At 45.9% G+C, this 15,534-nt stretch overlaps 1 protein-coding gene across 2 annotated transcripts in view; it reads right to left on the bottom strand.

Moving 5' to 3' along the window:
- The window catches only part of VAPB (VAMP associated protein B and C), a 57,090-nt gene extending 46,950 nt beyond the window's left edge, over positions 1 to 10,140 (bottom strand). The window contains exon 1 of one of the 2 annotated variants that reach the window (XM_013060153.2): positions 9,815 to 10,140. In XM_013060153.2, coding sequence (XP_012915607.1) covers positions 9,815 to 9,872 — 58 coding nt within the window. In that variant the 5' untranslated portion in view covers positions 9,873 to 10,140. The remainder of the gene's footprint in view (positions 1 to 9,814) is intronic. The other variant, XM_004759927.3, reaches the window with a different exon arrangement.
- Positions 10,141 to 15,534: the final 5,394 nt, after the last annotated feature.

Below are 15,534 nucleotides of genomic sequence, written 5' to 3'. Positions count from 1 at the left end.
ACCCACGGTAACTGTGATCCTTCTGTCCCCAAATCACAGGAGGAAGTTCTGAATGAAGACACCTGCAGATTCTCTAAGGAGTGATTCATGGCTTTCCTTCATCCAATTAGTAAAGCAGCGTCTGACTTTAAAAAGGTCAAAAAGCACGGATCTAGATCTCCGAGCAGCCCAGCAGGATACATTTATATGCCGACAAATCAATTCAACCAGCAGAATGAGAATTCAAATAAGCCTCCACAAGGACAAACCTCTGGTTTTTTTCAGCAGATCACTCTTTTTATTCTTACGTATGCTTTTATTTCAAACGGTCATACCAAACACTAAAAGATGACCATGTCCACGGTTGTATCCTTTCTTTGGAGTTAGCAGAAGAAAAGGATAAGAAAAGAATACATTCATTACTAAGTGAAAGATATTCGTCTGAAAAGGCTACAGTCTGGCCAATTCCAACTCTATGGCGTTCTGAAGAAAAAAAACTACGGGGACAGTAAAAAGATCTGTAGTTGCCAGGGATTGTAGAGGAGAGAGGGGTGACTAGGTGGAGAACAGGATTTTGAGGGCAGCAAAAATACTCTGTATGATATGATGATGGTGGACACTTGTCACCATGCATGTGTCCAAACCCAAAGGCAGCTGACACTGAGAGCGAACCCTACTGACCACGGCGTGCTGTGGGTGACAATGATGGGTCATCAGTCATAACAGATGTACCATTCTGCTAGGGGACACTGACACCCGGGGAGGCTATGCACGTGGGAACAAAGGGTATAGCCAAAACCTCTACCTTACTGTTTATTTTACTGTGAGTCTAAAACTGCTCCCCAAAACTGGGGGCGGGTGGTCCTTAAAAAGTACCTGGAAAAAAAGAAGACACATTCTGTTAGTCACTACTGGGAAAAACTAAAGAAACAGAACCTAAAGGAGTTTGCATTCTAGAAGAAAAAATAAAACATTTAAAAAATGAAGCACCCAAGAGTAAGGCATAAACAAAATATGCAAATGATACACAATTTGAGGAGAGCAGAAAAAACTAGATAAGACTATCCCCAAGAATACTCAGGAAAGGTCAATGGAATGAGCTTTTAAACAGAAAAAGAGGGTTTGTTAATTAAATATTCAGGTGCCTGACAGTACAAAGCACTGGTGGATTCTATGGGAAATACAAGCCCCAGTTTCTGCCTTCAAGGAGCTTTCCAACTCTTTTCTTCAGCTAAAATAAACTTTAATCGCACATTCTCAAGGCTAGAGCTGAAAGGAACACCAAGAGATGTTCAGTTCAAGCATCCTCCCCCAACAGAAGATGAAATCAAAGCCAGTGATCCCAGCTGAGTGTCTCCAAGTGACAGCAAGGGCAGGCACAAAGTCTCCCTTTGTAATAACGGGCACACATGCTTTGCAGGCTGAAAGACTTCAGTACAAATTACACCTTTCGCCAAGTCTGGGGCCTACGTTCTCTCAATTCTAAGCCAGAGATGGTGGGGCGCCTAGCTGGGGCAGTCAGTTAAGTGTATGACTCTTGGTTTCAGCTCAGGACATGATTTCAGAGTCGTGGGATTGAGACCTTCTGGTTCTGTGCTAGCATGGAGCTGTTTGAGATTCTCTTTCTCTCCCTCAAATAAGCCTCTGACCTTCCTCCCTCCCCCCGCAATGAATAAATAAATCTTTAAAAAAATAATAAAAAATAAACCGGAGACGGTGATAATAGGATTTCTGAGATAGGTACCATTCCTTTCCTTACCTTCTCTCTACTGCTGAATGGTGAAACAAAAGGCTACACTTGTCCCCTAGTCAAGTGACATCATCTGGGGTCTCCAGGCACTAAGAAAATAAAGGACTTCTAGTAGGCAAAAGGGAAGGTACAGCGACATTAGCACATAATTTTCAACACCAATAAATTAATGACACAATCAGAAGTCATCAAGTTAGAACAGAAGTTCTTAAGGGAAAAAAGAAGTGGTAGAGTCAGGAAAGTCAGTCGCTCTCAAGTTACAGAACAGCCCTGTACTCTGTGGCAGCCCTATCAGAGATGCCACGGAAGTCATTACTGGATTACAATTACGGTCCAGTATCATTCCTTTCTTTTCCCCTCATTTCTCTTTCACTTATTCTGGATTCCCACTGTCCTATTTCCAGTCCTTCTTTCATCTTCCTAACAACATAATAAATCAGAAAATCTAGGGCCTTCATAGTCAGCCATGCCCCCACACATGGTTTAAGGGAAGAAATGGTGCCAACATGGTGATAACGGACATGCGCTTTGTAGTCAGACAGACCTTGGTTCCAAACCCAGCTCCACCTCTAAGGCAGGTTTATGAACCTGAATCTAACTGTCTACTCCCTAGGCCTGTCGTTAGAATTAAATAAATGAGCAAGTTTAGAAAAATGCCTAGCACACAGCATAAGCCCACTGAGTCATAACATCTCACATCTCCTTTCCATGAGATTGAAATCCCAAAGAACACAGCTTTTTCTAGGCCCCCAACTGGGGACAACACATAAGTGTCCCGTCCCCACTGTCTCCTTCCCCTCTACCACCTAGTAGCTGGGTGCTTTCACAGCCAGGACTCCGCCCCAGTCCCTAACCCAATGCCTGGCCCAGAGGAAACTTTCGGTAGGCGGTAACAGAACCAACCCGGAATCAGTCATGTTTATTCCACTGGACAAGAAGGGGTTGTCTGTCCATTAAGAAAACCTCAAAGGATGAGTTGTGGAAAAGGAAGAAGGAACCCAAAATATTCACAATTGGATGACCTTCTGTTATGCACACAATCACCATGTCTATGACTGTCTCTAAACCCCCTCCAGTCGGATTCGTAAGTTTTGCAGGTTACCCCTGGGGGAACAGGGTCGTCCAGACTACCTCATACAGAATAAAAGAGCACTTTTTGTTACACACCTTGGGTTAGTCTCTTCCAGCACTTGAGAAATCCCTCGTAATATATTAACTTATGCTGTTTGCTTCCTGCTGAAGAAAGGGGCCTATCAGAAAAACTCTGGACTAAGGGTTTTGCAGCCCTACCTGTAAAGTTTAAGGTGGCATCTATAAAGGTCATTTATGTTAGATACTCCTACCTTCATAAACACCCTTTGAACTTCTCTAATTCCCCCCTCACAAACCTGCAAACCTGTGACATCCCTATCACACGTACATTTCACACCACCATCCAAAGACTCAATAACAGACTGCAAATTACTTGAAAGCTAATGTTTTCTAAATATACAGAATCATGAAACACCATCAAAATCTGATATAAAAAGTGAACATTCACAAGGTAAACCAAAGAATGCTTCCAAAGCATTCGTCATCAATATGAACTTTTTTAAGAATATGGTACAAAATCCCTCATTTAAAAAAAAATCCACAAAGAGGAACGCTTGGGTGGCTTGGTCAGTCAAGCGTCTACCTTCAGCTCAGGTCATTATCTCAGGGTCCGGGGATCATGCCCTACATCAGGCATGATCAGGGGGGAGTCTGCTTCTCCCTCTCCCTTTGCCCCTCCCCACAGCACATGCATGCACGCGTTCTCTCTCAAATAAATAAATAAAATCTTTTAAATTAATTAATTAATGACAGCATCTAATACTTATGAATTTTCTGCCTTCGTCCTCCAAGAATGAACCCCTTTGTAAGTTTACACTGAAGAAATGACAGCGATATACCGGAAAGAAATGGGCTTTGGTGCTAGACACCAGGGTTAAACCCACGCACCCCCATGTGCCACTATAACCTCACTCAGGGGCCAGTTGTCTAACGACTGAGTAACTGACCTTACCAGATTATGCCATAGGTTAATAAACAAGGTAAAGAACAAAAAGCATCTACAACAGTCCCTACACTTTGTGGACTACCGTCTGGGTAAACATCTATCTTCTAGAAATGTTCATTCTTCCCTACCTCTTCTTTCCAAATGAACCTCAACACACTACCACAGTTGCTGCTCTGAGCTCCAGATCCAACCCAGGGGGAGTCTACCACTTGGCCCCTTACAACTAAACCCTCCGCTCCCACTCCCTAGGTTCAGCTTTCTATTCCACTCCATTCTCTGCGCGCCCTCCAGCCTGTAGAGACAACCTGAGCAGCTCAGCTCTAAAGGTCCCAAGCCACACCACAAGCAATTCAAATCTAGGCAAATGGTCCAGGGGTCCACTCCACTGCCTTAAAGTACAATCCAAAAGACACAAACAACAGTCTCTCTCTCCTCCAAATTATTTATTTCCCTAACCACCCTTCGCAGATAGGCTAATGTTGTAGGAGCTTGCCGAACTGCCCATGCATACTAATTCAAACACACAATGAGTTATGGGTAGGAATGTGTACCCACGGGCCATACTTGAGGTACCCAGATGGCCATGTACACAAACACACAAGCCAGAGGTCTAACTGCAGACATTATCTAACACTAATGAAAAGAAATACTAAGCCACCAGTCAAAACCCGACGACAACCCTCCGAAAGGATAAAGGAAAATTCTAAGCAGGAGTTTCCAGAGCTTTACACTTTTGTGCAATTAATGCTAAAATGTTATTAAAAGAAAGCACTTCAAGACTGTTTCCCATGGGACTATGGCATTTTCTCAATGATTTTTCTTTTCCATGTAAGGAAGAAAATGCTAAAGCACTTTAAGGCATTGTACCTAGACATCAACGGCTTCTGTTAACACATTTAACATTTTGAAAAAGAGATAGTCTAGATATACTTTTTTGCCACACTGATTTTTTTTAAACTAATCTTAAAATGTCTGTCAAGTTCAGTAACTTTGTTTCCATAAACAAAGCTCTTTAAACAACTCTTTGTTTTTGTAAAGCCAGCAGCCCAGGTCTCAGGTAAAAACTTCAAAGGCAGCACAGATCCACTGAGCAAGGGCCAAAGCAATCCTAGATGTGCTAAGCTGATGACAGCCTGAAAGGGGCCGAAAATGACAGAAAACGAGGAAGCCAGTCTGGAAACCATAATGTGACTTTGTTTTTAACACAATCCCTGCTGCAAAATAACTGCGCAGAAGGCTTTTATTTTATTTTATTAAAGACACTCTACGGCAGCCTTGTCTGGACTAATGGAACTCAGCGCTCCTTGTGTTCATCTTTCTTGTCATCTTGCTGAAAGCTGTGCTCGTTTGTTCCAAATCATGGTCATCCTTCAGACGGCAAATTTTTCAAATACAAACAGGGGATGGATGAACCAATCTCGGAAGTAATCCCTTATGTAAAAATTCAAGTTTCAGGTCTTAAAATTTGAGTCTAAGGGTAGTACTTAAGTTGATAACCAGAAGAGTTTACTCCCTTGACTCCTCCCTAATTTTCAACTACCAAGTGGTGATACTGCAGGGTCAAAGTTCTCAGTATTTTCTCCTCAGCACTGGAAAAAAGAACGCTATATAATTTTAATAAATAAAGGACAGTGTTAATAATATTTAAGAATTCACCCCTTTGATGAGCATCCATTCAGACTTATTTTAATAAAGCCACACACGGATGCAAAGCTACTACCAGGCAATCATGAAGAGAACTATGGTACATGTCACAATCATACTTGTCAAGGAACATCTGTTCCAGATGTTTCTGGAACAGCCCATGGCCACATCCACCCATTTCTCCCCCTAAGGAGTTAACTGTGAAGAAGAGAAGTAAGCGAGTGAATAAAAGAAACTTTTATTCACTTTTATTATTTATTTATTTATTTATTTAATTTATAAAAGAAACTTTTATTAACTTTTGATTCATTTTCCCCAGGAACATAAACTCAGAAGTAAACAGGACAATCTAAGAAGATTTAAGTTTGATTAAAGCTTAGTAAATTTAATGCCACTTGCTTTTGATGAGCAAGCTGGTTAATAATTAAATAAATGAAGATAATCTATTCAGGATGGATTTAAACCACTACCATAAAGAATCTTAAGCACACTGCTGACATTTTGTTGTGCTGTAAAACACAGTCTGTTCTATGTGCTCATGAAATGTTAAGGAAATCAGTGCTATACTAAAGCTAAAGAATTAATGCTGTACTTAGCATCTGAAAGATAATTACTGCACAGAACGGACTCTATCTGTAGGGTTTTATATTTTTTAGCTTCCTAGACAATATTAAATTACACATTAACTTAAGGGAGTGAACTAATGATTCCAAGCATGCTTTCCTCACACACAAGAGAGTGTCACTAACCTGACCTCCGTCTTCAGCACCCGAGTTCCTATTTTCTCCCCAAACTGGTCATCAACCACACCAATCCATTGGTGCTATCCCTACTGACCAACAGTAAGACGTCCTGAAGGTCACTGGGTTCGTCTCAAAATAAAGCAAAGGTCCACGGTGGGTTTAAACCTCAACGAATCAGCTCATGAGGATGCTGACACGCCACTCTCACCTGACGAGCAGTCACGTGACTGCCTCATGGGCAGAAAGGAGGTGCTAGAACGTGAAGAAGGATTGGGTCTCAGACAACGACCAAAAAAAACACAAGACATACTATTTACCACAGACGGACTCTAATAGGAGCGGACAGAGAGGAGAAAGAACAGAACAGACACAAAATGCGCTGAAAGTGACTCACTCAGAACGCGGTCTTTGAGCTGGGCAACAAGTAGAACCTCAAGGTCAGAAGATGCAAGGGAAAGCAAGGGCTAGGCCTTGGAAGACGTGAGAGCAACAGGAAGAGTAACGCCGGCAAACAAACTTTTCAAAGGTTTCCAAAGACCTTTAACTCTTTCAGAAGCACCCCGCCCCCTGAAGAGCTAGTACTATTTCACCAGGCCACATGTCACGGTGTCATGCTTCTTTTCTGATACTTAACACAATACAGCCTGGCACCTTCTAGCAGTCCGAACAAAGTCACATAAGTCTGCGTTCGCTTTTTCTCCGTGACATCCTTGACTTCAACACAAGCACACCATATGCCCAAGATGAAAAAGAATCCAACATATAGAACCCCATATCATCTTTAGCTGCATTTGGAAGATGCTTCTTTTTTTTCCCTTTAAAACACAATTAAGTTTTTTCCTTTAGATGGTAAGTTGCATTATTTTAGACGTTTTAATTATTGTCTTCTTACCAAGTTAGCTCGCAGGTTTGATTCATCTAAGTGAACTACCTGAAGTCAGAGTCGTCACCATGAGTAACTTGGAAGAGATCAGTTAAACGTGGCAGCTCTCATCCTAAAATGAATGAACTCTACACAGCAAGCCAGAGTACTGAGCCTCTATTCTGCTTTGTCTTAGCGCTCAGTTTGAAACAAATAAACCATCTCATAAAGCAGTTTACATATGCCTGCAGAGGCCTCTTCTCAAGTCAGGAGCCAACAGCTTTCAACAGTTTGACACCATGACTTCTCTTGGACCACTTCCCTAGCAAAAATATCCAGTGACTTTGGCCATCATTATTTTGGCCAACCCAGTGACAGCAAGATCACAATTCTCTGCTTTACCCCTCAGGTAAAGGAGCTGAATGATGAAACCAGCTGTCTAAATACAACCACCAATTTCTGTCTAATACTGTGCATTTACAAAGCTGCTGAACAGCCACACACTATCACTCCTACAAAACTTCCTACAGGGGGCAAGGCAGATGCAAGTTCCATCGCCATGGACTGAAGAATGATCCGACCTTGAGGAATGAAGCTGTCAGCCCTAAGTCAAACATGAAAGAACTGGTACCAAAACTTTAGTTTTCTCAAGTCAGTACCTCTTCCCATAAAATAATATTAGAGGAGTATATGTACTGGCGGGTGGGTATCAATGAAGGAAAGACTAGCTAAGGAAAAGAAACAATTTGAACTTGGATATTGGTTGTATCTGTGCCCAGAAGGCCTGGGATCATACTCCTATCTGCTAGCTGGCCTCACCTCCTACCTTGCCTTGCAACCCCAACAAAGGCTCTTTGCTGCTGTCGTTCAGAACCACTAGTGGCATCAGTCATCTCAGTCTTCTTGCCTCTAGCCGTGGGATTTCCTCTGCCTGACATACTCCCCACCATTTCTTCTTTTAGTCCGTTTCCTTTGACTTTTAAACTCAGCTCAAATGACACCTTTTTAGGAACTGACCTTACTGCTCTCCAAGCACTGTGATTACCCTCTATCACTGCTGCACTGTCCTGGAGGATTCTGTCACGTGCCTCCTTCCTGACACTTAAGTTCTGGGGTGGAGGGTTGAGGGAGAATGTAATCCGTCTTCCCTAGTATCGGACACGTGGAACAGGCACTCAGTAAATGTTTGTGAACTAAATGAATGAAAGCTGCCAGTACTCAGGAGTGGCTCAACCATGCTTCTGGGGTAGAGAACTTTGGGTAATTCAAGTGGAAACCGTCGCCCTCCACCCTCACTTTCGCTACCTGGATTCCTTTCCCAGGCTGGCTGCTCTACGAGAAGGCCATGAGAGCATCACCCAAGCCAAAGTACGGTCATAGAACTACAATCTGGTTAGGTCTGTGGGGGTTTTTTGTTTGTTTTCACTGGAAAACCTTTAGTTCTTTATACCATTTGGAGGCATTTCACATTGTTACTTCAGGAGGCAAAGTGACAGCCACAGTTCTGGATTATGTCCCAGGGGTCAGACAGCTTAAGTGTTGAAGAGTGTGAGCCCTAAAATCTGAGTTCCAATGTGCCACGTTGCCAACTGGGTAACTTTGGGTAAGTCACCCTATACTACTCCTGCCAATACATATAAACTCTGGCCAGCACTCATCCCACAGACATCTACCGAGCACCTGCCGAGGGCCAAGTGCCCCCGGTCCCTGCAGACCCGGCCATCCCACGCTAAGAATACTCTCATCACATCAGCTGGTGTACTTCCTTCACTGAACTTACCACTACCTGAAATATTCTCGTTTGCGGATCTGCCCGCCGCCCAGCCTCCCCCAGGAGAAGGTAAGCTCTATGATGCCAGGGGACTTGTCTCTTAGTCGTTCCTTGTCTCTCCAGTGCCAAGCACATACCTACTACACGGTTACTCAACATGTTTTTAAAGGACTGGGAAAGTCTGACGTGGTCCCCACTGCCCCTTGACGCTGGCACTTCAGTGGGGAAGACAGGGGAGAAAACCATAAAAAGTATAAAACTGCACTTCCCGGAGGGCCCTGGCTTGCCACCAGCACAGGTGGCACACTGGGCCTGCCCTGACTCTGGGTCCAGGCTGCTCTGGCAGGGGGAAGGACCTCCGCCCCGGCGGCCCCCCGCATGCCCCGGCCGCACGAAAGTGGGCCACGGGCAGCAGGAGGCCAGCAGAAGGCAAGCAAAGCCCTGTCCCAGCACAGCTGCGGGAGCGCTTCCATTCGCTTGCGCAGCAGATGTTCACTGGGCTCCTGAAGCGCGCTGGGCGCCCGGCAGACCAGCGGCCAGGTCCTGTCCTCATGGAGCTTCCCTTCTCCTGCAGGAACGCAGTAAACAAGTGCGTAAAACGGTCCTTTGAGCGGCGTGAGCGCCCCGCCGCCGCGGAACGCAGGTGTGACGGGGGACGACTGCAGGTGTCCGCCGCCCGCCCCCCGGAGGCGGCGGCCCCGGGGCGGCCCCGCGGAGGGCGGCGTGAGCTCGGCCCGAGGACCCACCCCACCCCACCCCCCCGCTGGACGGTGACCGCTCCCAGGGCCTCGAGGGCCCGGCGCGCGCGCGCGCGGGGAGCCTGGGGGCGAGGCGCGGGCCCGGGACGCCCGGCGACCCGACGGGCTCGGAGCGCGGGGCGGGCGCGCCGTCGGGCGGGGCGGGGCGGGGACCGCGGGCCGGGCGGGCACCCACGTCACCGCCGCGCCGCCGGTGCCTGCGAGCGCGGGCGGGGGCGCGGGGCGATCGGGCCGGGCCCGCGGCCGAACATGGCGGGCCTCCGGCTTACCTCGGAATTTGAGCTCGTGCTGCGGCTCGAGGCTCAGGACCTGCTCCACCTTCGCCATGTTCCTCAGCGGCGGGGCACCTCTGCCGGGGGACCCCCTGAGAGGTCACCTGAGGCAGGAGGCGTTAATGCTGCGCCCCCTTTAAATCTAGAAAGGGGGGGCCGGCCGGGACGCGGGCGGGGGTCGTCTACGGGGTGCGCGCGCGGGGGGGGGGACGGCCTACGCGGTGCAGGCGCAGGGGCGGAGGGCGAGGGCGAGGCCGCGGTGCCCGGCGAGCGCACGGCACGCACGCACGCACGCAGCGACGCACGCACGCACGCACGCAGCGGGCTGACCGGCTCGGCCCTGCGCGCGCTCGGGCGGCGGGAAGCTGCGCGCGCGGAGCTCCCTCCCGGAGCTCTGCGCAGGCGCGGCGCGGGCCGAAGGGCGGGGCTACCGGGTGGCAGGGGGCGGGGCGTCGTGCAGGTCTGGAGGCGGGGCCGTCTGGGATGCTCAAAAGCGAGGACAGGCGTCGCGAAGGTTATTTACTCATGGCCATGCGGGCCAGCCGTTGTTAAAGTGCTTTAGTCAATAATAATAAAAAGAAGAAAATTCCACTTTGCCCTTGCTTACGTACTGCCAGGCACTGGCAGAGACTGTGAGACAAAGTTTTATCATAAGCATGTTTATAAGTGAATGATGTGTGCTAGGCAACGTGACGTGTTCAAACAATAAATACACAGGAAGCTACCAATTATTTCTTGCTGCTTTTGTGCCACTCTGCTGAACACTTTCAGTAATAGCACCATGGAATGTAATGAAAGCTACTCTCTATCAAATGTTTACTATGTAGCAAGCACTATGCTGCATCCTTTACTCATCCACGCAACAAACATTTACAAATACAATGATCAGAGAAATGGACCTGGTTCCGATCCTCTCCCTAGAGCCTGCTGGGGAGCCAGCCTCTGAAAAAATAACCACACAAATAAACTGTAATTAAAAATTGCTGGGAACCCAAATCTGCTTGGCCTCCGGAGTGAACATTACCTCATTATTGCTGCTTAAATAGTATGTCATTATGTAATGTTTGTAAAGTATGTATTATTAAGGGGAGTCTGGGTGGCTCAGTGGTGAAGTGACCAACTCTTGATTTCAGCGCAGATGGTATCTCAGAGCCATGACACAAAGCCCCCGCTCACACACAGTCTGACTCCCTTGCGCCTCCCCCCACCTAGTGTGTGTTCGTGTGTTTTCGTGCTCTCGCTTGCTCTCTCTCTCTTTCCTTCAAATAAATAAATAAATCTTTTAAAAAATACATGTGCTCTAATCATCTCCTACATCTACAGAGAGAAAACAAACAGCAGGTAGTTAATGTTGACTCTACGGTGGTTGGCATCTGGGTATTCTATGTCCTATTCTTTCTACTTTTCGGTATACTTGAATTTTTTCATAATGAATAAGTTTTCTTAAAGATAATCTTTGTCTTTTAGCTAGAGCATTTGGTACATTTACACTTATTATATTTACTAATATGTCTGCATTTATTTCTACCACCTTATTTTGTGCTATTTGCCATGTCTTTTTTTTTTCTTTTTCCTCGCCTTTCTTCCTTAGGGCTGATTTTTTCCCCCCTCATTCTCTTCTCTTCCTCTTAGACACTATCTCTGTTGTTTTCATGATTACCATAGAAACTGCGATGTACTTATGAAAATCCGATTTTTAAAATGTCTTTACCATGCTTCTTTAAAATACAAGGACTTTGGGACTCTTTACCTCTAAACACCCATCCCCCAAATTATATGCCTTAATTATGGTGTATTTCAGGTTTAATCTTTTCATCTCATGAGTCATTATTATATTGTTTTATATAATTGATGTTAGTTTAAACGCAACCACATAGTTACCAATTTCTTTGTCCATCTTTTCTCCTTGCATCTCAGAACAACTAGGATCACATTCCATGTGCCTGAAGAATGTGTACATTCTTTAAATTCTATTTCATTGAGGGTTTGCTGGGCCAAACTCTCTCAGTTTTTGTTAATGTGAAAATCACTTTATTTTGCCCTTGGCTAGTTTACTAAAGCCGACAGGTCTCTCTCAACACCCCAAAGATACCATTCACTCACTCATTTCCAGCTACCATTGTTACTGGAGATTCAGACACGATCTCCCCATCATACCTTCAAGGATAATCTGTTTTCCCACCTATTCTGGGGTTCTGCAGTTTTACCATGATGTGTGCTTTTACTTATTGCCTTCGCCCATTCAGGCTGCTGTAACAAAACGCCATGGAATGGATAGCTTAAGTAACAGCATTTATTTCTCACGGTTCGGGAGACCAGGAAGTCCAAGACCAAAGCACTGGCAGACTCCATGTCTGGTGAGACCCTACATCCTGGTTCACAGCCTGCCATTCTCCTGTGCTCTGGGGTTTCTCTCCAAGGGCTTTAGTCCTCTTCATGAGGGCTTCACCCTCATGACTAAAGTTTCTCCTACGCGCCCCACCTCCCAACACCTTCCACTGGGGGAATGAGGTTTCCATATAGGAATGAGCAGGGGAATATAAACCTTCAGTCTATAGTCTACATAGCACTTAGCCTGCTTGAATTGTCAGGGTGTTCTGCATTTGTTGTTCGGTATATTTCATCCTTCTGGAAAATTCTCAGACCACATTAAACATTGCATTTTATTGTTGTAAGATACGCAGAATATATACTTGACTAGCTTACCTAGTAACAGAGGTAACCTTACCCAGTGTGGTATGGAATACATTCACACTATCGGGCAACCCTCCCCACCATCCATCTCCAGAAGTCTTCCTCTTGCAAATCTGGAACTCCACACCCAGTAAACAATATCTCCCCATTCCACCTTCCTGCAACCCCTAGTAACCAGGGGTTACTCTACCTTCTGACTTTGTGAATTTGAGTATTCTAGAAACCTCACAGAAGTGGAATCATACCGTATTTATTTGTCCTTTTGTATCTGCCGAATTTCACTTAACATAACGTCCTCCAGGTTCATCCATACTGGAGTATGTGTGACAACATCTTTTTTAAATATTGCCCCAGCCTCATTCTTTCTCTTTTCTTCTGGAAGTCTGACTAGTAGTTTATTGAACCCATGTTATTCAAACTCTAGGTTGTTTCCCAAGAGTGACTTATAAAATCAATTTAGTAGGTTGTTACCAGCACTGAGAAAGAAAATAAATAGCAGACATCAGACCGTGTTGTATTATTTCATAAAACTTTTCTTTCAGTTGTATTTATTAACATACTTATACATATATCTGCGTAGCGAGTCACAAATAAAGTGCATTTATTACCATGGGCTGTGGTAAAGAGAGAGAGAAAGAGAAACAGAGAGAAGTCTGTAAAACATATCATTCTCCGTATCTCTTTACTTCTCTGTCATAGCTGGATCTCTCATTTTTATATCCCGTATCACGGATATTTCTTCAGACCTCCTCTCCAGTCACTCATTTTCCTTTAGGCTCCTGATAAACCTGTTCCAGGAATTTTTCATTTCAGTTTTTGTTTTTTTGTTTTTGCTTTTGTTTTTATAAGTCTATTAGTCCTATTTTGTTTTGTTCTGGTTTTGTTTTGTTTTGATTTGTTAGCATGTCTCAGTGGTCACGTTGGCCATTTCTAACGCTGGCTTTAGCTTCCGTCCCTCCGCCAGGAAATGGTGCCATTTGAGGTGTGAGGGCTGGTCTCCACGGTGGTCACCTGGGGCACTCGGCAATGACAGTGGCCAGGTCTGCTGGAGGAGGGAAGTCCGTGTTCTCAGGCCCACGCCGAGAATCACATCTGATACCATGGCCACTTCATAAATAAACCCAGTGAGTGAGCAGTGGCATAGCTGGGGAAAAGGACTGTCATCGGCAAACTGTGTCACCTGGTCCACTTGAGCACTGAGAGTCGCTGCTCCCAAGGACGCACTGGAGTGGGCGTTCACATGGGACGCAGGTATTATCTCACTGAGAAGCATCCACGTCCCTCCCATACCTCCTTCTCCCCCAGCCCAGTTCCGCCATGTGTGTCCCTGGCCCCCAGCTGCTGGTGAGGGTACATTTGTGCTCTCAGGTCACAGCTCAGCCAGACAAAGTAGACATCCAAATGTACCGCTTGAGATTTTGGAAAATCTATGAAGTGCATTGGAAAATCTATGAAGGTCATAATTCTGCAACCTGCCTAATTAAATTTGGGGCATGATTTCCAGCAAGGGTGAAAACCAAAGCTGCTAGAAATCAAAGACGGTGAGTTAAGAAGCTACATGTTTAAAGAGCTTGTCCCTTTCTTTCTGTAGTAGTCCAGTGAATTCGGACACAGCCTCCCCACCCCCACCCCATGCCACAGTCCTCTGTCCTCACAACTAAGAAGGCATAGCAGCCACTCAGCTCTTCAAGGCCTTCTGTGGGCACCGTGTCACCATCCAATGCGGATGATAACGTAACGAGTAGTGATGCCCCCATGTATTACTTGGAGACCCCTTGGAAACTTTGCTGTGCTAAACTAGCCCTCTGGAAAAAAGATGAACTCTGATTTGTACTTGTTTCAGATTTCTGTGGTATAAACACTCCCACCATGACTGATTTTAAGCTGCTTATGTATGGGATGTCACTGGACATAGTTGAGAAGTGATGTGCACCATTGGCTCTTGCCAGCTGGAAGGAGCCCAGTTCAGCCCAGCCCTGCTGAGATCCCATCCAGCTGGCACTGTCACGAGGAAGGAGGATGTGGCCACATCAGTCCTAGGGTACCTTCTTCAAGGGTCTGTGTCCTGGGACCACTCTCAGTACCAAGTGATGTCAGTCAAGTTCCAGCCAAGAAAGCAGAAATTACAAGTTGCTTTTATTTTTTCTTTTAAGATTTTATCTATTTATTGGGGGGGGGGGGGCGGGGAGAGAGAACAAGCAGGGGGAGGGGCAGAAGGAGAGGGAGAAGCAGACTCACCAATGAGCAGGGAGCCAACTTGGGGCTCGATCCCAGGATCCCAGGATCATGACCTGAGCCAAAGGCAGACACTTCACCAACTGAGACACCACGGGCCCCATGACAGTTATTTTGACAAAGATAATTTAGCACAAGGAAATGGTTAATCAGGTAATGGAAAGTCGTAAAAGCCAGAGAAGAGACTGGGGTATCCCAAGGCTGCTGAAGGGAATGGGGAGAAATTGTTTACTGGGTGCTGAGTTCCGGGTTTGCAAGAGGAGGACTTTGGAGATGGATGGTGGGGAGGGTTGCCCGATAGTGTGAATGTATTCCATACCACACATTGTACAGTTGCCTCTATTACTAGGTAAGCTAGTCAAGTATATGTTCTGTGTATCTTACAACAATAAAATGCAATGTTTAATGTGGTCTGAGAATTTTCCAGAAGGATGAAATATACCGAACAACAAATGCAGAACACCCTGACAATTCAAGCAGGATAAGTGCTATGTAGACCATACACTGAAGGTTTATATCCAACCCCCATTTCTATATGGAAACCTCATTCCCCCAGTGGATGGTGGAGGTGGGGCGCGTAGAAGGAACTTTGGTTGTGAGGGTGAAGCCCTCATGAAGAGGACTAGTGCCCTTAAAGAGAAGCCTCAGAGCACAGGAGAATGGCAGGCTGTGAACCAGGAAGTAGGGTCTCGAGGGGACGCCTGGGTGGCTCAGTCGGTTGAACCTCTGACTCATGGTTTCGGCTCAGGTCATGATCCGGGGGTCCTGGGATTGAGCCCTGTGTCAAG

Source organism: Mustela putorius, unplaced genomic scaffold (assembly GCF_011764305.1).
Source record: "Mustela putorius furo isolate JIRA1106 unplaced genomic scaffold, ASM1176430v1.1 tig00003972_pilon_pilon_pilon, whole genome shotgun sequence".
Lineage (NCBI taxonomy): Eukaryota > Metazoa > Chordata > Mammalia > Carnivora > Mustelidae > Mustela > Mustela putorius.
The sequence above is the reverse complement of the archived record's forward strand: the minus strand, read 5'-3'. Positions and strand labels throughout refer to the sequence as shown.